General features: G+C 56.7%; 3 protein-coding genes across 3 annotated transcripts; 1 reads left to right on the top strand and 2 right to left on the bottom strand.

Moving 5' to 3' along the window:
- Positions 1 to 261: 261 nt before the first annotated feature.
- MEX3A (mex-3 RNA binding family member A) lies at positions 262 to 6,049 on the top strand. Its single transcript, XM_033093259.1, has 2 exons — positions 262 to 715; positions 4,474 to 6,049. Exons 1-2 carry the CDS (start codon positions 262 to 264, stop codon positions 5,574 to 5,576), a joined length of 1,557 nt encoding a protein of 518 aa, XP_032949150.1. The 3' UTR covers positions 5,577 to 6,049.
- A 4,597-nt stretch (positions 6,050 to 10,646) lies between these two features.
- RAB25 (RAB25, member RAS oncogene family) lies at positions 10,647 to 16,919 on the bottom strand. The gene is made up of 5 exons (XM_033094000.1): positions 16,623 to 16,919; positions 13,326 to 13,521; positions 12,007 to 12,200; positions 11,357 to 11,437; positions 10,647 to 10,961 (listed from the first exon to the last, which is right to left on the bottom strand). Exons 1-5 carry the CDS (start codon positions 16,663 to 16,665, stop codon positions 10,834 to 10,836), a joined length of 642 nt encoding a protein of 213 aa, XP_032949891.1. The 5' UTR covers positions 16,666 to 16,919; the 3' UTR covers positions 10,647 to 10,833.
- Positions 16,920 to 17,968: 1,049 nt separating this feature from the next.
- Positions 17,969 to 20,659, bottom strand: LAMTOR2 (late endosomal/lysosomal adaptor, MAPK and MTOR activator 2). The gene is made up of 4 exons (XM_033094001.1): positions 20,481 to 20,659; positions 20,024 to 20,186; positions 18,370 to 18,459; positions 17,969 to 18,158 (listed from the first exon to the last, which is right to left on the bottom strand). Exons 1-4 carry the CDS (start codon positions 20,546 to 20,548, stop codon positions 18,102 to 18,104), a joined length of 378 nt encoding a protein of 125 aa, XP_032949892.1. The 5' UTR covers positions 20,549 to 20,659; the 3' UTR covers positions 17,969 to 18,101.
- Positions 20,660 to 21,499: the final 840 nt, after the last annotated feature.

The following is a 21,499-nucleotide window of genomic DNA, read 5'->3' as shown; positions in this document are numbered from 1 at the left end:
TTCTTGGTTTTGCTTCTCTTTCCCCCCACCCCCACCCCGGGGGCTGGGGCGAGGGGAGTCGGGTTACAGGGTGTTTGGGGAGGGGGGCTTAGGGGGAGGGTCTATCTTTCTATCTCGCTTTCTTCCCCCCTCCCCAGTTCTTTGTTCCCCCCTCCCCACACACCCCCTCCTCTCCTCTCTCCCCTCCCCTCCTCTCTCCTCTTTTCCCTTCCACCACCTCTCTCTCTCTCCCTCTCTCTCTCCCCCAGCTTTTGTTTCGCCATGCCTAGTCTAGTGGTATCTGGAATAATGGAAAGAAATGGGGGCTTTGGAGAACTAGGGTGTTTCGGGGGAAGCGCTAAGGACCGAGGGCTGCTGGAAGACGAGCGCGCCCTTCAGCTGGCTCTCGATCAACTCTGCCTCCTGGGTTTGGGGGAGCCCCCCGCCCCCACGGCGGGTGAGGACGGGGGAGGTGGGGGGGGCGGCGCCCCTGCGCAGCCGGCCGCCCCCCCGCAGCCGGCCCCGCCGCCGCCGCCCGCGGCGCCCCCGGCCGCCCCGACGGCGGCCCCCGCGGCGCAGACGCCCCAGCCCCCCACCGCCCCCAAAGGGGCCAGCGACGCCAAGCTCTGCGTGCTCTACAAAGAGGCCGAGCTGCGCCTGAAGGGCAGCAGCAACACCACGGAGTGTGTACCCGTGCCCACCTCCGAGCACGTGGCCGAGATCGTGGGCAGGCAAGGTAAGCGGGAGACGGGATCGCGGAGAGGGACTGGATTGGGGGCACCCCATCCCTAGCGCGGAAAGTTCATTTCCTCTCTCCTTGTCCGCCTCTGACTCTGTCCCTTCCCCACAAAGGGGGACCCGCCCCCTACCCTGATTTCCAAGTGCCACAAAGTTCCCTGCTACCCCCAGTCGGGACTGTTCTCCAGATCCTTCCTCCCCCAGGGCCCTGCCCTTAGACAAAGAAATATCCTCTCTTAGAGAGAGGGAAAAGGGAGGGGATCGGACTCCCAAACCAGGGAGGCTGTCCTGAGGGGGTGTCCACTCAAAGCCAGAAAAGCTGGAGGAATGTGCAAAGAGTTTACTTAGAGCCCCTACTCTGGCATCTGCTAGTGGGCTGGGGAGGGGGTACCCCTGGGACCCCCAGCCGCCTGGAGTTACAGACTTTGGGGGGAGACCTGGCCCAGGGAGCCAGACTGAGTATCTGTCTCTTTGTTGGGCTGAGTGTAGGAATGGAAGGGGGTGTGGCTCATGGGAGGGTCCCAGCCTTGGGAGGAGATGAGGAGGGGGCTCCTGGGAGGAGGGGATCCTGTGGTCACCCACATACCAAAGTTGGACGGTCTGTGGGGTTTTGGAAGGGGTGCCTCCAGCGAAGTGCCACGTCCTGGTGTGGACCTCTCCTCCTCCCTCAGGCTTTTGTTCTGGGCTGGCCACGGCCAGGGGCCAGAGGCCTGGAGAGGGGTCTCTGGTCGTGAGAGAGTGGGACAGGGCTCGAGGGGGCGTGCTGGGGGGCGAGAAACCTTCGCTTGGACATTTGGTGCAGGGCCTGTCTGGGTGCCTTTGGTGGGGGTGTAGAATTAATCCAGTGTAGTCTGTCTGATACCACACCCTCCTCCGCTCCAGCATCCCTGGGCGGGTGGGGGTGGGAGTGTTGGTGAGGGTCCAGATTGAGCAGACGGGATCTTGGGGACCCTTCCCTCTCCCGGTTTCCCAAAGGGGAGTGGGGGGGCGGGATTTGGAAATTGCTAGGGGGCCGGGCTGGGGAGGTGGGGTGGGGGAGGAGCAGGGGAGGAGCTGTCCCACAGTGGGGAACAATAGAGGAGCTGCATTCCGGCCGGGAGTGAGGGAGGAGGCCGGCTGCTGGCAGGGGAAGAGGGGAGGAGAGCCAGGGGGCCCTAACCCTCATCCCACCTCATACCCCTGGAGTGCTGGGGGTTGGGGGGGATTTTGCAGGGAGACCCAGAATGGAGGAGGGGCAGATAGATGCCACTGGCCTGCACAGCCCTCGTCCCCCCAGGGCACTCCATCTCTTGAGATTTCTGATTTAAAAAGTTGGATTTCCTCTTGTTGCCAGAAACTGGGGACCCAGAGCCCTAGAGTTGGGTGGGGACACTGATGTCTTTTCTTGGGTGTGGGGGTGGTCTTGGGAGGCCCCGGAATTTCATGGAGTCATTCTTTCCTCTTCTGCCTCCGCATCAGATGGGCCTGCCTCTCATAAAAGTAGGGGGGTTTCTCCTGTTCAGAGAGGATAAGCTTCCCCCTCATTCCTTAAGTATATTCAAGTCCCCTGTTGTGTAAACCCCCTTCTCCTGCAGTGTGAGTGCTCCACTATTTGACCTCTAGGAAGGTGAAGCCCAGTGGGTCTTCCCTTCAAGAGATGCTTCTTCGGTCTTTTGAAAGCCAGGGTGAGGTCCCCCACCAACTCTGCACTTCCAGGCGGCCAGCTCTCCTCCTTACTCTTAGGCCCTGGCCTGCCCTCCTCACCCCAACCCCAACCCCCAAAAGCACCTGGCTCTCAGCTCTCCCAAAACTTCAAGCCAGAACCCAGGTGCCTATCAGACTCCATGTGAGTAGAAGTTGTAGGAGCGGGGACATCACTGGTCCTCTATACTCCACGCCTCACAAATAGAACAATCACTTACTGGCATTAAAGCAGCAAGGATGTGAGCTCGACAACAGGTAGGACTTCTCAACTGCCAAGAGGTTTGAAGACAAAAAGGGAGGAGCAAATTCTCCTTCCTGAGGTCTTCTGAAGGTGAGGAGGAGCTGCCCCCAACCCACTCTGTTGTCACTTCGGCCAGTGTGCTAGGGTTGGAGAAGCCATCTGGAGTGGAGGAAGGAAAGAAAATGAGCTCCCTTCAGGCCTGTGGCTGGAGGGTTGGGGCAGAGTCAAACACCGAGGACTAGTGGCCTTGGTTTTGAGGAGATAGGTGTGTAGTGTGGCAGGGAGTGAGAAAGGGGATGGTGCGTCTGTACCTGGACAGGGGTGCGAACCCTCCATATGAGAATGGGGTGAAAGTTGTGGGGCGGGTATGGGCCTGTGCTGTTTGTGCTGGGGCGGGGAGGGGTGGAGGAGTCCTGGGGTGGAGGGAACATTGAGGAAGCAATCCCTGTGTGAGTGTGAGAGGGCTGTGTGCAAGTGCCCCACCAGTATTGTTTAGAGAAAGGTACAGAGTGCAGCATGACGCTCAGGCCCGTGTGTGTGCAAACTCACACACGTGGCATGTGTGCTGCGAGAAAGCCTGAGAGGCTATGTGCGAAGCTCGGGGCAGGGAAAGGGGACGTGGGAGAGGAGAGAGGCTTGTCCAGTCAGCCATCGAGGTGTACAACCTTGGGAGACGGTGTGGCCCGCCCAGCCTCCCTCACTCTTCTCTTTCCCCTTCTCCCTCTTTGTCTCTTTGTCTCGGCTTTTTTCTTTCTCTTCCTGCCTCTCTCCCCAGTCTCCCAGCTTTAACCCACTCCTACTTCAAAGCAGGAGTATGGGTCCAGAATACCTTCTACCTCACCTTATCAGCCGCCAGCCCCTCTCAGCTCTCCTGCTCCCAGGGGACAGGGTGGCAGAAGTATCCCTGGGGCCTGGTGCTCTCCCTCACGAGTCATTATCTTTATCTTCATACTCTTTTCCCTCTTGAAACTGATTCACAGGCCCTTGCCAGCCTCCCATTCGCCACTACTTGCTGCAAAGTTGCTGAATTTGAGAAACACTAGGGGGTGGAAGGGGTGGGGGGGGGGTGTCGGTGTCCTAGAGCAGGTGGGGGTCAGTGGTCCCTGATTAAGTTGGAGGACACTTTTAATGAATGGAGGTCACGTGAGGAATATAGATTGAGGGGTTACTGAGTGCACTGGGGTTCTGTGGAAAGATCAGGGTCAGCGCCAGATGGGGGATTAAATGGTTTGGAAGCTTGTGAGTAACCAGGAATCAGTAAAAAAATATAGGGAACTGCACGTGCTTGGAAAGGAATTACCCTGTTTCCCCAAAAATAAAACTTAGCCGGACAATCAGCTCTAATGCGTCTTTTGGAGCAAAAATTAATGTAAGACCCGGTGATATATTATATTATATTACATAAGACCCGGTCTTATAGTCAAATAAGACCGGGTCTTATGTAATATAATATAATATATCACCTGGTCTTATATTAATTTTTGCTCCAAAAGACGCATTAGAGCTGATTGTCCGGCTAGGTCTTATTTTCCGGGAAACACGGTAGTGCATAGATTTGAGGTTAGCAGCTTGTCTGGGAGGTTCGGTGATTATTTCTGGGTTTCAAGGAGTGAATGAATTTGGAGGGTCCTCAATGGAATTCGAGGGAAAGCTGGTACATCTGGAAATCTGTAGTTGATAGGCGTCGCGTACATCAGACATACGATGCATGGATTGTTCAAGTGGGGGGGAGGTTCAAAGGGTAGATGGAAAGGTTGGGGGGGTGGGGGTGGGAGCACAAACCTTCCTGCACCGTGAGCTCCTTTCTCAACCCCCTTCCCTCCCTACCCCAGGCTGCAAGATTAAGGCCCTGAGGGCCAAGACCAACACCTACATCAAGACTCCGGTGCGGGGCGAGGAGCCAGTGTTCATGGTGACCGGGCGGCGGGAGGACGTCGCCACAGCCCGACGGGAAATCATCTCAGCAGCTGAGCACTTCTCTATGATACGCGCGTCGCGCAACAAGTCGGGCGCCGCCTTTGGCGTGGCGCCTGCCCTGCCGGGCCAGGTGACTATCCGCGTGCGGGTGCCCTACCGCGTGGTGGGGCTGGTGGTGGGCCCCAAGGGGGCAACCATTAAGCGAATCCAGCAGCAGACCAACACGTACATTATCACGCCAAGCCGCGACCGCGACCCGGTGTTCGAGATCACGGGCGCCCCGGGCAACGTGGAGCGCGCGCGCGAGGAGATCGAGACACACATCGCAGTGCGCACCGGCAAGATCCTCGAGTACAACAATGAAAACGACTTTCTGGCGGGGAGCCCCGACGCCGCGCTGGACAGCCGCTATTCCGAGGCCTGGCGGGTGCACCCGCCCGGCTGCAAGCCGCTCTCCACCTTCCGCCAGAACAGCCTGGGCTGCATCGGCGAGTGCGCAGTGGACTCTGGTTTTGAGGCCCCGCGCCTGGGCGAGCAGGGCGGGGACTTTGGCTACGGAGGGTACCTGTTTCCTGGCTATGGCGTGGGCAAGCAGGACGTGTACTACGGGGTGGCCGAGACCAGCCCCCCGCTCTGGGCGGGCCAGGAGAACGCCACGCCCACCTCGGTGCTCTTCTCCTCCGCCTCCTCCTCCTCTTCCGCTTCCGCCAAGGCGCGCGCTGGGCCTCCGGGAGCGCATCGCTCTCCCGCTACCTCCTCCGAGCTGGCGGGACTCCCGAGACGCCCGCCGGGAGAGCCGCTCCAGGGCTTCTCCAAACTTGGTGGGGGCGGCCTGCGGAGCCCCGGCGGCGGGCGGGATTGCATGGTGTGCTTCGAGAGTGAGGTGACTGCCGCCCTCGTGCCCTGCGGACACAACCTGTTCTGCATGGAGTGTGCAGTCCGCATCTGCGAGAGGACGGACCCGGAGTGTCCTGTCTGCCACATCACAGCCACACAAGCCATCCGAATATTCTCCTAAGCCCCCCGCCCCGTGCCTCCTGGGGCCACTCCCCAGGGGCCCGCCCCCCGAGCTGTTTTCCATTAGGGCCTTTTGGAAATCAGTAATTCGAAGGGCAAGGTGCTTAGAGATACTCGCCGCTGGGGAGAGGGAAAGGGAGGCGATGGTGGCTGGAGGGTGGGCCACTTTCAGAGCCTCTGGTCACCCTGTCTGTCCTGGAAAGGTTGGGAGGGGGCCAGACCGAAAATTTACTAGAGTTACAACTCTGATACCTCAACACACCCTTCAATCTGGAAGCAGCTAAAAAACTTTCGTTTTGCCAGAGGTGGCAGCTAAGGCATCCTGACTCCCTCTGTCCACCTCCCCGTGTGTCACACTACCCCTCCCTCTGTGGAGGGGAGGGAGAGGGAGAATTACCACGTGTATCTAGAGGTGCTCTTTCTAATCCCCAAGCCCTCTGGTCCTGACCTCAGACCTCCTAATGTGACCCTCGACCCTCCACTGCCATATCCTGTTTGGGAATTCTTCCTGGGTTTCCAACAGGGGGAGGGGGTTGGGGCCCTTTCAGAAGCCTACAGAGATTGGGGGGGGGGATGCCAGTCAATAAAGGGCTCAGACTTGTCTGTCCCCACAAAGCTGGGCTACAGGAATCTGGAGGGGCCTCCCTCTGCCCCTTCAGCTTTCCCCTCCACTCTCCCCGTCTTTCCTCCGTTTGGGTTCTTCCTTTCTCTTTTGCTCTTGCCGGAGCTCTTCTCTTTCCTTCCCCTTGGCGGCTGTCACTCCCACCCTGTCTTGCTCTTTCTCTTTCTTCCTTTCCTCCCTACCTCCTGCCCCTTCCAGCCCAGCTTTGGGGATACCATCCCCCCTGGGGAGAAGTAGGGGAGGGACATGTTGGTGGTCCTCCTAATTTTCTGTCATCTGGACGCCCTCTCCCCAACTCCTCCAAAGAAACACCTCGAATTCTTGATGGAATGTATCCCCATGCTCAGTGAAAATTTGAGGAGGGACTAGTACTGGGGTACATAAAGGGCCAACCCTCCACCTGGGTCATCTTTGGGCATTACATTTAGGGAGCAGTTCTTGGGCTGGGTTCCCTGGCGGTGGGAGGGGCAGAGCAGGGGAGTGGGTCTGCTGTTTCAAGGAGCAGGAAGGGCCTGAGGCAGGAGAGAGGCTGCTGGAGGGCAGGGCTCTCCTCCCCTGCAGCACCCCACTTCCTGGACCTGACCTTTATCAGTGAGCAAATCATGGAGTCTCTGCCCTACCCACTGTGACTGAGGACAGAAGCCAGGTCTGCAGAGGGGTCAGTGCAGGGCCCCTCCGGAGAACCTTGGGTTACAGGCCTCCCGTCCCCTTTGCTGCTTCCCTACTGCTCACTTGGGTCTGCCACCAGCCTCCCACCCTCCTGGTTCCGCTGGCCGGGCCAGGAGAGAATGGGGGATGAGAGTCCCTGGGTGTCCCAGGAGATTCTTGTATATAGTGGTTGGGACTATTGTAAGTGATCTCTGAGCACTTAAGCTCTGGAGTCCCATTCTTCCTGGATGGAGAGGGGGTGCAGGGATGGGGGTACAGAGGGGATTTCCTCTCCTTCATCCTGTTGTGAATTCACTTACCTCTCCTCAGCCTTCCCCTCCAGACCACCAGCCAGGGAGGGGAGAGGAAGGAGGTCACAGCCAGGAGAACTGGCCTGTGACAACTTCCCTCCTTCCCGCCAATGTGAGCCATCCTGAGATGTCTGTACAATAGAAACCAAACCAAATGGGCACCCTCGGTCGTGCGGGAGGTGGGGGCGGGGATGGGACGTCTGTCGATCCCCCTCCCCCTCTCCACTCCTTACCCACAAAGGCAGAAGACTGTTACACTAGGGGGCTCGGAAAACTTAATCCCACCCTTACTCATTGAGCCAAACCTAGAAACAACAAAAAACATACATAGTGAGAGACAAAATAGAGGAGAGAAAGAGAGCGTGAGAGGGAGCCAGATAGGTGACCAACACAAAGGAGAGAAAACAAAACTAGCAAAAAAAAAAAAAAAAAGCAGTTCTTTATAATTTAATATTCTATTTTAATAAAGGCGTTTATTACCGTATAAATGTAGCAAAGAACCTGGGCTAATATGAAAAAAAAAAGACTTTTTATTAGGTAATTTATTATATGAAAAGGATATTTTATTTTATGATAAAGTGATCCTTAAAAAAAAAATAAAAAAACTTTAGAAGGTTTAGAATATATGTAGGGAGAGAAAAAAATACATTTGTATTCAGAGTTAAATCTTAAAAAAAAAAAGTGTTTTTAATATATGTTCGGGTTTACGTTCCTTTTTCCCCCCACTTTTTTTTGGGGAGGAATGTCATTTGCTTTTCCGGGGGAGCATCCTGGGATGGATGGTGGAGACCGGCGAGGGGAGCCTGGTCCCGCGGGGGCCCTGTAAGTGGATTGGATGTCACTCCGCAGGCTCCCCTCCCCTCTCCCCCTCCCCCTCGGGGGAGCCGGCAGAGCCAAACAAAGAAAGGGATTAACAAGAAAGGAAGAAGCTGGAGGACTGAGGACAGGATCCTGGGGTGCCCCCCCTTCCCCTGCCCTGTCCCAGGGGCAAGTGAGGAGGGCAAGTCCAGAACAGGCCTAGCAGGTCTACGGGACCCTCAGAGGTGTGAGATTTCAGAGAAATTGTTTTTGTTTTTGTTTTTAACCAAAAAAGAGAGAAGAAAAAGAAAGAAACCGAGGGGTTTAAAAGAAAAGAATACTACAAAATAATAATTATTAATAATAATAATAATAATTCAAATTTATTTCATATAATCCTAGAGAAAAAGAGAAAGAATTACTAGTTACTTAGTAGATGATATTCAGATAGCTTAAAGTTTAGTAGCATTGCGGGCCCCTGGGTCCAGTAGAATGTATAAAAGTAAGGAAAGGAAAATAGAGGAGGGAAGTGTCTGACCCACCCTGAGTCACCCCATCTTCAGATATCAGGGTGGGAGCTTCCGGTCTGCTGGGGTTGGTTCTGAGAATCCTTGGGTTTTTAACCTGTGGGACAAACATGAGGGGCTCAGTTGCCAGGGTCTTTGAAAGGATGGACGTTGCTCATCTCAACCAGATGGGGGCAGCAGAGGGGGAGAGCACGTCGCCCGCACCCCAGTAGCTGGGGGCGGGCCATCCTGGCTATCCTATCCTGTTTCTGCTGGGCAGCCCTTACTCCAAAGTGACATGTCCAGTCTTGGGGCGCTCTGGGAGGATGGAGACTGGCCAGCTCCAATGCGCCTGAGCCACCTCCCGGGCCTAACAGGAAGTCCTTCTTGAAGTGTAACCTCAATCCACTTCACTACGGATGAATTCAAGAGCCTGGCAGGTCATGCCACGGGCTGGAAGCACACACTTCTCACCTCAGAGTTTGGAGGGTGCTGGGGGAGTCTGTCCCCCATCCCTGTTCCCACCAGTATTCCACTCGGCTTTTGGCAGCTGTGGGAGTAAGAATCTCAATTGTTCCCCTTTAAAAGCTGTACTGTCCCATAGGAGTTAGATTCCAAGAAGGACTTCCACCGGGGTGCAGTGGAGACGCTGTCCTTGATGGCCTGGGAAAAGGGGCCCGCAGGGGTGGGAGCAGCACAGACTTTGGGTGACCTCCACCTCCATCTGTCAGTGTTCAGGGAGGGGTCATCCACCGAGCCCTGGTTCGAGGGAACACCACCCACCCCGTCGAAAATTGGGAGCTTGGCTTTTGCATGTGAGAAATCAACTAATTTTGTAAGCACTTGCCTTCTACCAACCCCAGCTTGCAATCATGTCAGGCCCCGCCTTCCAGGCTATCCAAGGGGGGGCAGGGGGCGGCTCTCCTTTCAGCAGGAAGAGCCTACCCCAATACACCAATGACTGTCAAGCCCCTCCTGGACCTAGACCCCAAACATCTCCCTCTCCCCAATGTACTCTTCTCGCCCCATCTCGGACAGGTTATCCCCTGCTCTTTTTGTCCTAGAAACCCCGCTAGTTTGGGAAGGTAGCGTCTGGGGTGGGGAGGGCCTCCCCTTCACCACTCGAGGGTGCGGGTGGGGTAGGGTGGGTGGGTGGAGACAGCCCTGGGGCAGGGGGGATGGTCTCTCCACTGTAGAAAGTAGAGTAGGATTGTGGTCAGACTTATTCTGAGGCATCTAGTGAGGACACATACAAATCCACCAAGGAAAAAATAGTTCAAAAGCAAAATAAAGGCGGGAAACAACGGACCCATGAATAACCGAGTCAAAGTGATGTTGCACAAAATGCAGAGAAACCAAGAAGGGGGAGGGTTAATGTATTAAATGTGCTATTAAGAACTTAATTTTATTAAAAGTATTATTACTTAAGGCTCTGGCTTTTCTCTCTGCATGTGGGCATTGTAGCTGGGGTTCTCTCTGCAGGGTAATCCTGGGTGCCTGGGGCCATGGATGGCTCCTCTTGTCGGTTCTCCACAGCTCCCCACTTACCCCTTCTATTTCTTGGGGGTGCAGTCAGACCCCCTTCCACCCGGCCCTGCAAAACGGGAAGGCTAGGCAGGGTGCCCGAGACCCTGCCCGGACAGCCAGCTCCTGGGCTTAATGGAGAAGGGGCCCAAGACAGACAGACCCTCCCCACTCACTCCCACCAGATTCAGTCCTCTGTACACATCACACCCCCTCTTCTTTGGGTCTGGCAGAAAACTGGATGGAGTACTTGGATCGTTCACCTCCCAGGCCTAACCCCCTTCTTGCCCCAACACACAAACTGGGCTGGCTCTGACACCCCCTTCTCTCTGACATCTCCCCTGCCTCCTCCCCTCACCCCTGGCATTGGCGTGACCTCAGTTCTTGGCACCAGGGCCCTGGGCACCAGATGGTGCCCGCCGATGGTTTCCTTTGTCTCGCCTTCCAGATACCCCCTCTCTGCCATGCTGTCCTCCCTCCCCCACCTGCCCTGAGGGTTGGCAGAGGGAAGGGTGAGCACCTCCCACCCCCTTGGCACTGTCCCCAGACCACAGGACTCCAGAGGCAGCTGGCCCTGGGGGACAGTGGGGATGGTGGGGAAGATGGAGGGAGGGAGCACTGGGAGGGAGGGGCCAGAGTTGAGGGAGGCAGCATAGCCAGGCGTTGGTACAAAACAGTTTATTTGAGGGCCCTAGTCTGCGAATTGGAGGGCAGATAATAGAGAAATGGGGGTGTGAAGAGCTTAGAACTCCGCAGGGCTGTGAACAGGGAACTGGCCAGGCTGGCATCTGGAACCACAGGGCAGCGAAGGTCCTGCAGCTGGAGTGGGGCTGGGGGCCGGGGTGAAGGTCAGAGGTTGATGCAACAGGACCTCTTCTCGCCAAGGCCGAGCTCCTGCCCGGCCTGGGCACTGCCCAGGGTGACAGCGTTGGGCCGCGTGCTGTTCTGCCTCTGCTTGGACACCTTTGCAAAAATCTCTGAGGGCGCAGAGGGCAAGGGTCAGGTCAGAAGGTGTGGAGCCCGAGCGCCCCGTCTTGTACACACACCACATGCCACGTTCTGAGTACGAGTGGCCACACCTGGAGGAGGCTTTGCCCAAAGGCAGTGGAGTTCGTGTCCCTTACTTGCCTGGGTGGGGAGGGCCTAAGACGGCTCCCCAGGAAGTATGGCCTTCTGGTTCCTTCCCTAAGCTCCAGGCTGCGGGGGGTGGGGTGAGGGTGGGGCGGGTGCTAGGGAGGCTCTGAGGAGGCTGGGGGTCCACAGAGGGGCTGAGGAGCAGTGGGGGAGGCGGGGCTGGGCGTCTGCGTTCCTCCACCGCCCGTGGAAGCCTCAGGGGTACGATGGGGTGCCCAATGGAGGCAGGGGCTCTGACCTTTGAGAACCGTCTGGAAGGCCAGCTCCACATTGGTGGAGTCCAGGGCCGAGGTCTCCAGGAACAACAGTCCATTGTTTTCTGTCAGGAAAGGAAACACACCAGTAATTGTGGGGTCAAAAGCAAAGGTAATGACACTTGCTGTTTACTGTGTGCTAAACCGTGGCGTGTGAAGCTCCTTTAATTCATAAAACCACCTGTGAGGTAGGTTTGCACACTATCGCATTTTCTAGAGGAGGAAACCGCAGCCCAGAAACAAGAGGACAAAGACCTTGCTCGGTGTCCTATGTCTAGTAACTGGCCAAGCGTCGTCAGGCAGGACTGTGGGCCTCCCAGCCTGTGCCCTTAACCACTGTATCTTGCTGCCTCTAAACCTCAGAGGACTCCAGGGGGAAGTGTGATGGGAGATGGCTGATGCTACATTTGAGCTCTCTGAGCACTGTCTTAAAATAAATAAGTGCCCATCACCCCAATCTCAGGGCAAGCAGTAAGACAGCACGAGGGACACAGGGTCACCAGCGGAAGGGCTGGGAAACCCTGTGGAACAGGACATGGAGGAAGTGCAGGCCGGCCCAGGAGCTGGAGCAGGGGCTGGCACTGCTGGGCGGGCGTGGGGAGGGGTCAGCCTGGGGCCTGGCAGGCTCTCTCACCAGCAAACATGCGGGCCTCGTCGGTGGGCACCTCCCGAGCCTGGCTGAGGTCGCTCTTGTTGCCCACAAGCATGACGACGATGGTGGCCTCCGCATGGTCGTAGAGCTCCTTCAGCCAGCGCTCCAGCACGGTGTAGGTCTGATGCTTGGTTAGGTCAAACACTAGGAGGGCCCCCACAGCACCACGGTAATACCTGTGTGGGGTACAGGGGTAGACAGACGCCAGGGCAGGTGGTTGGGCCCAGCCCTCAAGGCAAAGCCACAGATGAGTACCAGAGATTGGGAAATAGAAAACTGAGGGCCAGGGACCCAACAGGGGACAGGGCAGCCGGAGGCCCCACCCCCACCCCATGTCTGACACGGGGAGCCTTCAGAACAGGGGTCTTGGAGCCTCTGAAGACTCCCCTCCCTGCCCTACAACCACTGGCTCCCTCCTTCCTTCATGGCCCCTCTGCCTCCTCGGGTCCTTGGCTCTGATCTTAGCCCCTGCCATCCACCAGCACGGACCTGGGCTCCTGGATGCTCCACCTCCAAGGTCTGCCTCACGTGGCTGCCCGACCCACAGGCCCGTCTGCTCCTGTGGCCATCCTTCTAGGGCCAGCTAAACACTGCCCCCGAGCAGTAGCCCTGACTGGACATGTCCTCACAAGCACCTAGCCCGGGTCCTCGAGCCAGCGGGAGCTTCTTCTGATGGTGACATCTAAGTGCTCCCGTTTTACTGAAGACTCAGTCCACTGAGGCTCGTAGAGGTCAGGTGAGCGACCCCTTAAGAGCCCCTGGCAGGCGCTGCCCCCACCACACACACACAGACCCCCTTCTCACATGTGGCCTGACACTGGCTGGGAGACACTCTCCTGTGGTGTCCTCTGAGTCTTTGTAAAATGCAGCAGAGGGGTCCAGCCCTTCACCTTGGTGGTTAGACCGTGAGGGTTGCAGTGCTTTGTGAGGGTGCTCTCAGCCCCTGGACCTGCCCCATCCCAGCCCCACCTGGATTCACGGGCTTGGGCCTCGTGACGGCAGCCCCTCACGGCCATGGTACCCAGAGGATGGCACAAAATGCCCAGTGTGAGGCACCTGCGCCTTTCTGGGCACACAGCAGAGGCTGTGGTGGCAATGACTCTTTTGGGTCCCAGTGGTCAGGATCACTAGACCGGGCCTCAGACTCTGTGTGGCTCACAGTACTGGTGTGTCCTCAGCCAGGGCTGTGGCGACCTGCGGTCCCTGCAGGGTGCACATGGCTGTGTGCCCTGCTTCCTGTGCCCCACCTGTCCTCTGGAGGTGTCCCCTGACCTCCCCAGCACCCCCAGCCCGGGGCTCACGCCGAGGTGATGGCTCGGTACCGCTCCAGGCCAGCCGTGTCCCAGATCTGAGCCTTGATGGCGGCGGTACCCAACATGACAGTGCGCGTGGAGAACTCCACCCCGATGGTGGTGCGGCTGTCGTGGCTGAACTCATTGCGCGTGAAGCGGGACAGCAGGTTGGTCTTGCCCACGCCAGACTCTCCGATCAGCACCACTGAAGGAATGGAGAGAGAAGGGCTGAGTGGGCAGAGGGCCCAAGCCTTCCTGAGCCCCGGGGTCTGCCCACCAGCAAAGGGGAGCTGAGTTCAGAAGACCGAGGAGGGAGCTGAGGCTCCTGACCGCTGGGCTTGCTGAGTCCATCGAGGCAGAAGGGCTGGGAGCTGGACGCAGCTAAGGGTCTGGTGCTTTCAAGTTCCCAGGCCCGTCCATTGAGACAAGGCTGCAGTCAGCCTGGGTCCGGGCTGAATGATGTCTGGGGCCTGCTCGTGGGTGTTACATGGGGACGTTAGCAGGGCTGTGACTGCACAGGGATGGCAGGCCTGGGGGAGGGTGCACATTCCCGGCTAGGGGACACGTTGTTGTGCTTGTTTCTCTGTACATGAGCTGGGAGGATAAGTGAGAGGCTGGGGTGTGTGTTTGCACAGGAGCAGAGGTGTGACTAGGAATGTGGGTGAGGAGAAAGTTTGGCACATGGCACGTCCGGAGGTGAATGTGTAAGAAGCTATGATCCAGTTGTCCCCTAGCAGGGTCCGTCTTGCAAGGTGAAGACTCTGGGGCTGTGTGTGTCCCTCAGCAAGTTATTTAACCTCTCTGACCTTTTTCATCCGAAAAACGGGAATAACACTAGTACCTGTCTTGTGGGTTGTTGCAAGAAGTAAATGAGACATTGCCAGGATGTGGTGAGTGTGCAAAACCGTTACTGCCATGACTGTGGTTGGTGGGTCAGTGCGGTTACCCTCAGGTTTTCAGGGGCAGGGAGCCGCTGGGGTCCAGTGGCGGCTGACGTAAGCATGACCAACACACTGCCCGGTACTGAGCTGAGCAGCAGGACGAGAGGAAGTCAGTCATCGGGGTGGTTCTGGAAAGGCATGCTGGTGCCCAGGGACTGGTTCCCTCTCAGCCTCTGACTAGCTATGTGACCTTGAGCAAGTGGCTCACCTTTTCTGGGTTTGTTTCCTTGTTTATAAAACCTAGAAATGCACCCGCCTCCAGCTTAAGGCATTTCTCATTTGTGTAAGGCAGGAAAGAGCTGGGAACAGTATGGCTGTGTGTGTGTGTGTGTGTGTGTGTGTGTGTGTGTGTGTGTGTGTGTGTGTGTGTTCCTGCCTCTCCCCTGCAGGGAAGCTCATCCCCACTCACCCTGCTGGGGGGTGGAGGCCTAGCCTTGTCCTCAGGCTCCAGAGGCTCGGGCCTTTGGTGTCAGACAGACCAGGGCTTGTGATGCCTTGTGACCTTTTGTAAGCTACATACCCTGTCTCTCATCTGCGTCTGTGAAATGGAGATCTAATTCTTAACATTTATCTCAGAGGCTTTCCACATATGAAGTCACTTCATCCTCACAACAGTGCCACAGGCAAGTGCCATTAGTTCCACCGTTGCATTTTTTACAGACAAAGGAAGGAGGCGCTTGGGGGGTTAAATGACTTGAGCAAGATAACATAGCTAGTGCGTAAAAACACAGGTGTGCTGCCCAGATGTGTCCTCCAGGAAGGACTTGCCCCAGCCCAGGGAGTGCAGTCAGCAGGCAGCCTCCAGCTGCCCGCTCCGCTCCTCCAGCAGCTGCCTCCTCCTGCGTGGGGCAGACAGCTGCCTCACCCGAGGTCACGCGCCCTGGGCAGCCTGCATCCAGGGCCCCAGCAAGGCAAAGGTATTACGGGGCTCCCGGCCCATTGGCTAAGGCTTGGTGACCCTGTCTTGCGTTTTCACTTCCCTCTCTGCCCAATCCTGTTCCCTCTCCCTTCCTTTCACTGGTGTTGGTCCATAATAAGCATCTTGCATCCTAAACTTCTGGAGACCCCGCAACCTGCAGTAGGTATTAAGCGGCAGGGCTGAAATCGGAAGGCAGTCTGCCTCCTGACCATTACGCTTTCAAAATGAAAGAGAACTTTGGGGGCTGTTGTGGTGATTAACGAGCCAGCGGCTAGCACACAGTAAGGGTTCAATAAACAGTAGTTACTCCTGTGTTTCCCCAAAAATAAGACCTAGCTGGACAATCACTTCTACTGTATCTTTTGGAGCAAACATTGATATAAAACCTGGTGTTATACTATATTTATTGCATTATATTATTATACATTATATTACATTGCATTATATTAATTATATTACATTATTACAAGACCCGGTCTTACAGTAAAATAAGACCGGGTCTTATATTAACGTTTGCTCCAAAAGACACATTAGAGCTGATTGTCCCGCTAGGTCTTACTTTCGGGGAAACACGGTAGCAGTGTGATCGTCCCAGACTATTGCTAACCTTTACCCTGTCTCCCTTCCTGGGAAAGATGCTGGGAGTACAGGTTCCCCAACCTCAAGTTGCCTGAGTCCCAAGTGAGGGCGGGGCTGAGGCTGGGAGAGGCAGTGGGGTGGGGTGGCTGGACAGGGAACCACAGCCCCGCCAGCCCACCCTGCCCTGAAGGGGGTGAGGAGGTGGGGGTGGCGAACAACGGGGGAGGGGAACAGGAGGACGGGACACAAACACGGGCTGAGATAAAGAGCAGGAAAGACACGTGCACACTTTCAGGGACAGCCACGCTGAACCCAGTGCCTGGCTTTACATGCCAAGGGACAGACCGAGGAGGCCACGGCCCCAGGAGCCCTCAGAGTCCTGTTAGCCCCTGCTCAATGCACAACATCTTCCCTATATCTCCACCTAGCCCCATGACAGACAGAGCGGGACCCTCCTTTGTCCCCTTTTCTGTATATCTGCCCAGAAAAATGACTTTCTTCCCCATAAGTCTGCCTGAGGGAAGTCCTCTCTGAAGTCTGACCTCCGCCCCTTCTGCTGCAGTGGCTGACTATTCCTAGGGATGTGGCATTAGGAACGGGCAGAGGAGCCTCACTGGCACTCTTAGGGACCGAGGAACACATTATTGACACAGTAGAGCATTCGGGCCGCCCCAGACACCAGACCTTCCCAGCTCCCTGCAGCTTTCTTTCTTATCCAAATGATGAGCCCAGGGGGTGGGGGGGCGGGGGCAAGAGGGTGGATTCCTGGTTAGAGATTAAAACCAAACAAAATAGGAGGCTTTGCCTCTGGCTCTGTTGGTCTCTTTCTGGGTTTCTCAGGCCTCCTCTTTCCGAACCCCAACTCACCCTTGAAGACAAAGTTATAATCTTCCTCGGTCCCGTTCCCCATCTCGGCTCCACATAAGAGGGTACAAGTGTCTTCGGGGCACAGGTGACTGTCTCCGCGTTGGCTCAGCACCTTCAACCTTCAGCTCTTAAGAGACCTGGGTCCACCCCTCCTCTCATTGGGGGTAAAAGAATTTCCGGCCGGCCAGAGGGACTGAGGGCCTGTGTCAGGCCAGGCAAGGCCTGGGGACGCTCCGCTCTGGCAGGTAGGGGTGCTGTAAGGAAGCTGAGAGGACGGAAGCTGAGAACAGGAAGAGCAGGGCACTGGAGACCTGGGGCCCAGGTGGGTGGAGACGGTGACGTCAGACAGGTTAGACAGGTTGGGTGTCTGCTCTCCGCCTAGGCTCCCGCAATGAGGTGAGCAGGCTCCAGGGGGTGGTAGTGGGGAAGCTGGGGCAGACGGGACCTTCCGAGAGACAGCTGAGGACCGAGTGCCTGGCGCTAGGCTCCTAGCACCTGCAGCCCAGGGGGGCCCAGCCGCCAGTAAGTGACAAGGCCCCTCAAGGAGCAGAAGCTGGCTTGGCCTCCTGCTTTTCCTTTAGAGCCTCTGGTGGGGGCCCCAGGGGAGAGGCTGATGGGGTGGCAGTCACCTATCTGTGCGCAGAGCTCTGGGAGTTGCATCTTAGGCCCGGCAATTCCTGCCCCTCCCAGACAGCTCTGGGCCTGGGAGGGGCAGCATTTCTCATACTGGGTGGAGCTGGAACTTGCTACCTATAGGCTTCCCTGCGATGGGTCCCTTTCTATAGCACTGGGAAAGGGGCTGGTAGCTTCCCGCCCACACCTGCTCTAAGGACACAGGTAGGAGGAGACCTGGACAGAAACAGCCAGGTGGGGTGAGGGGTGCAAGCGTAGGGCCAGGGTGAGGACACGAAGGCCTGAGAGGTCTTCTGGTTTCTCCAGATCCCTGCCCAGGACCTGAGGCCTCACCGGAAAGCAATGGTGTCTGCAGAGGGCTTCGAGACCTGGAGCTGCGCGTCAGAATGTGAAGGCCTTGGAGAGGAAAGGGGTGGCCCCCTCCCAACCCCAAGAGTAGGAAAGGCAACCCCGCCAAAGTCGGGACCTACGGACACTGCACTCCCTGGCTCTATATTCTCTTTGTTCAACATGACGCCCACTGGCCCCGTTCCTCGGAGCTCACTTCCAAGGTTTTGCCAACCAGGTGGGTGAGACTCTGAGTGGCGAGGGCCAGGTGAGGCCACTCCACTGGAGATTCTGGTGGGGGCGCAGGACATGAAGAACCCGTAAGCCAGTCCTGCTCCTTTCCATCCCCTGACTCCTCCCAGCCAAGAAAGCAACCAAGACGTAAGACAGGACTGAAATTTATTCTTGGAAAAAACAAAGTCCCTCCCCTCCCCCCACACACCAGGAAGGATTCCCCAGGGGGCCCTGCCCCTCCAATGGTCATCTCTCTTGCCTGACCCCAGCTTCCACCAGTGCCCCTTACGACGCTGCTACCTGGGTAAGAGGTTCTTCCAGGTACTGCACCAAGGCTTGGGCCTGCGGGAGGGGGAGGAAAAGCGTCCCACATGTGGCCTGCCACGAAAGGGACCCCAAATCCAGGTCGACTCCCCATACCGAGCACCCAGCCCCCAGCCCCAGTGGACAGGGACTGGGTGACATGAGGACCCAGGAAGGCGGTGGGGACGGGAGTGGACCCTGACGGAGCACAGGGGCCGGGCCCAGGTGGCGGAGCAACGAGCACACATACCTTGGCCTTGAGCATCCCGAAGCCGACGGTCTCCTTGGCATACATACACAGCAGTAGGTTGGCCACTCGCGTGATGGCCACACGGCCCTCCTGGTGGGGGTGACATCGTGGGATGGGAGGCCCTGCTTGGCACCCTAAGCCCCCTTTCCCCACGGGCTCCTCGTGAGACAGACTGTATCTTCCTTCCACGCCCCGGGCAGGGTTGGAGCTTCAGCTGGGGGCTTTGGCCACAGCCCTGGACATGGGGTCCTGTGCCCAGATTCCAGCCTCAGCACAGCCACGAACCAAGTCACCCCAGAAAACTCAATCTCCCAGAAACTCGGTTCTCTTTCTGTAACCCCTACCTCATCCCAGTTGCTGAGGGTACTAGCACACGGGAAGGAATTCCGGGCTCTTCTAATGGGCTATGTTATTATTATGGGTTCACCTCCAAGACACTATAAGAGGCTTGAGAGCAGAAACCCCACTCCTAGTTCTCTTTTCCAATGGCAATGTGTTTCAAACTGCACACCCGACGTCCGGGTTAGGAGATTAATTAAGAAGGTTGATTAGCATCGAAAGAAAAAAGGAAGGAAAAGAAGAGAAATGAAGAGAAATGCATTGCATGTAGTCAGGGAACTTGTTTGAGCGAGTGATTGTTTGCACGGGGCTCCAGCATCAAATGTGTTTCTTACAGCTGGGCTGTGGTCAAATGTTTGAAAGCTATTGCCCTATAGCACTAGGTCTGAGCTGGGCACCCAGGAGTCATCGGCTGAACTGGAATGCATCCTTGGCTGGAATGGGGGCCAGGAAGTGGTAGGTAGCTGAGTACAGTGGAAACCCTTCATTCTTGCGGCCTTCTCAATTCGGTTCAGCAAACTTTCACTAGGTATCCAGTGTGTGCTAGGAACCATGTACTGCCTGTCTGGCATCATCTATCATCCTCCCCCCATTCTCATGCCACTCCAGCCACATCTCCCTTGTCGATCTGTGACCAGGCACCTTTCTGCCTCAGGGCCTTTGCACTTGCTGTTCTCTCCATCAGAAATGTTTATGCCCCAGACAGCCACATGGCTTGCCAACTTCTTTCAAATCTGTGATGAAATGTCACCTGTTCAGTGAGATTATCCCTGGCGCATGCCACCCTTATCTCAATTCCTTGCTTTATTTTTCTCCATAGCGTTTTTAGAAATCTAACATACTATTTTTTTAACTTACATATTTTTTCCTTCCTCAAGGGATTAGACAAGGGTCTGGAGACTCTTATAGGCCTGTGAGTCAGTGACTCTGGCATGACAGCACTTTGTGTGTACCTCACTCTACAGTTTACATCCACTCTGTTAGTTGATCTTCACCACAGCCCCTTGAGGTGGGGACCGGGGTTTATTGTTTCCACCTCAGAGAGGAGATAAGGAAGCTCAGAGAGGTTAAGTAACTTACCCAAGGTTCCACAGACGGTAAGTGGCTGGCTGAGACCAGAACCCCAGGCAGACCCGGGGTCCAGGGCCCCTTCCTCACCACTGTGATGCACAGGGTTCTGCCTATGATAAATGGTGCTGCGGGCCAACTCTTAGCAATCTTCCCGAGATCCTGCCCCTCCAACCATCCGGGACCGGGTCCAGGTCGCCCCGGGGATCCCTTTGGGGGACAGAGGAAGTGGCTTCCCACTCCATACCATGCAGTCCATGAGGATGAATTTGAGATTGTCTTCATTAAACGCTTGGTTCCCGTTCCGGTCGTAGGCGGCCCAGATGTTACTGGCGATGGCGGCGGTAACCCGGGCGTCAGTATCCCCGTAACCAGAGTAAGCCAGCAGAGATCCCTCGTTATTCAGCAGCCTGGCGAGGAACCGGAAGGGGCAGCGACGTGCTCAGGATGGGGAGTAAGAGTCCTGGGTTCCCATCCCAGCTCCCGCCACTGGCGCTTCTAGAAAGCAAGGGTCTAGGTTGAGTGTGTCCTAGAAGGTGCCCAGAGCACCCAGGCCGTCGCTTTCCCCTTTCGAGAGGGGCCCTCCAAGGCGGCTGCCCACTCTGCCTCCTCCCTTCCCGGAGATGTTTCCCCACCCCTCCCTCGGAGAGCCGCGCGCTGCCCGACTCCAGTGCTCGTCGCTCGGGTCCTCGGTCCGCACTCACAGGGTGCTCTGGACACCTCCAGTGTTGGCTTGGCTCAGCACCTGGGTCAAAGCCTTGGGACGTAGCATGCCTGCAGCTCCCAAACCTGGGTTTTTGCACCCAGACCTCCGAACTGCCTCCTGCGGGCCTCCGCCAGCCCTTTCCGGTAGTTCAGCTGACCTGCTCCGGAACGCCCTGGGAGTTGTAGTTTCTCCGCCTGGTTTTGTAGTTTTGACTCAACCCCGCTTTACCGCGGAGGGCACTGGGAATTGTAGTTCCTTGAGGCCTCGTGAGGCATCCTGGGAACGATAGTTCGCCTTTCCACTGAGACCACGCGGTTGTGGGGGAAAAGAGCGGGAGTGAAAGGACATTGGCGGTATTGGAAGGACATTTAACCCCCTCGGGGAGAGAAAAGTCATGTCCGCTTGACAATCCACGACTCAGTAATTAAAAAAATAAAAAAATAAAATCCCTGTGTTTGTTAGGCACACCTTTGGTTGCTTTTCAAAGCAATTTTCTACATTATGCACAATTCTGGGTGATGAAGCCATAGATACTATTGAGGAAACTAAGGCTCGGGAAGGCCATGCAGGCAAAACCCAGGTCGCTGGAACAGTACCTAATAGAGTTCATTCAGGCCACGATCCTCGGGGGAATGAAATCAATTCTAGAGATGAGATTTTAGGTGGACGTCCAGAAGTGGGAAAATTCATCCTACCAGTCGGCAGAGGCCCCAGGCCCGAGAAGGATTTGGGCTTCTCAATAAAAGACCAGCTATCGCAGGGGACGGAGATAAAGCGGCGACACAGAGTCCTTTGTCCCGCAGCGGGAGTGACCCGTGGTGGGGGCAGGAGCTGTTTTGGGTCGGAGGGGACCTCGGCTCAGCTCTGGCCCGCTCGGATGGGCTGTGGTCTCCCGTGGGGCGCTCGCCCCTCACCCCAGCAGTGAGGGACTCGCCCCGCCCCCGTCCCGAGCGCCCCAGGGGCCGCCGCCCAGCGAGGCCCAGACCAGGCTGCGGGACCCCAGGCTCGGCCCTGGGC

The sequence above is a fragment of the Rhinolophus ferrumequinum genome, chromosome 22 (genome assembly GCF_004115265.2).
Source record: "Rhinolophus ferrumequinum isolate MPI-CBG mRhiFer1 chromosome 22, mRhiFer1_v1.p, whole genome shotgun sequence".
NCBI classification, from domain to species: domain Eukaryota; kingdom Metazoa; phylum Chordata; class Mammalia; order Chiroptera; family Rhinolophidae; genus Rhinolophus; species Rhinolophus ferrumequinum.
This window is presented reverse-complemented; position numbering and strand designations above follow the sequence as displayed.

Bases quoted from the DNA above. Each gene is read 5' to 3' on its own strand.
- MEX3A (XM_033093259.1), top strand. From the start codon at position 262: ATGCCTAGTCTAGTGGTATCTGGAATAATGGAAAGAAATGGGGGCTTT. The intron at 716-4,473 runs GTAAGCGGGAGA...TCCCTACCCCAG, and splicing joins CGAGATCGTGGGCAGGCAAG to GCTGCAAGATTAAGGCCCTG.
- RAB25 (XM_033094000.1), bottom strand. From the start codon at position 16,665: ATGGGGAACGGGACCGAGGAAGATTATAACTTTGTCTTCAAGG. The intron at 11,438-12,006 runs GTGAGAGAGCCT...CTTTCCTGACAG, and splicing joins CGAGGCCCGCATGTTTGCTG to AAAACAATGGACTGTTGTTC. The intron at 10,962-11,356 runs GTCAGAGCCCCT...CTGCGCCCTCAG, and splicing joins CTTCCAGACGGTTCTCAAAG to AGATTTTTGCAAAGGTGTCC.
- LAMTOR2 (XM_033094001.1), bottom strand. From the start codon at position 20,548: ATGCTACGTCCCAAGGCTTTGACCCAGGTGCTGAGCCAAGCCAACACT. The intron at 18,460-20,023 runs GTATGGAGTGGG...CACCCCCACCAG, and splicing joins TCATCCTCATGGACTGCATG to GAGGGCCGTGTGGCCATCAC. The intron at 18,159-18,369 runs GTATGTGTGCTC...CCCCTCCCGCAG, and splicing joins TCGGGATGCTCAAGGCCAAG to GCCCAAGCCTTGGTGCAGTA.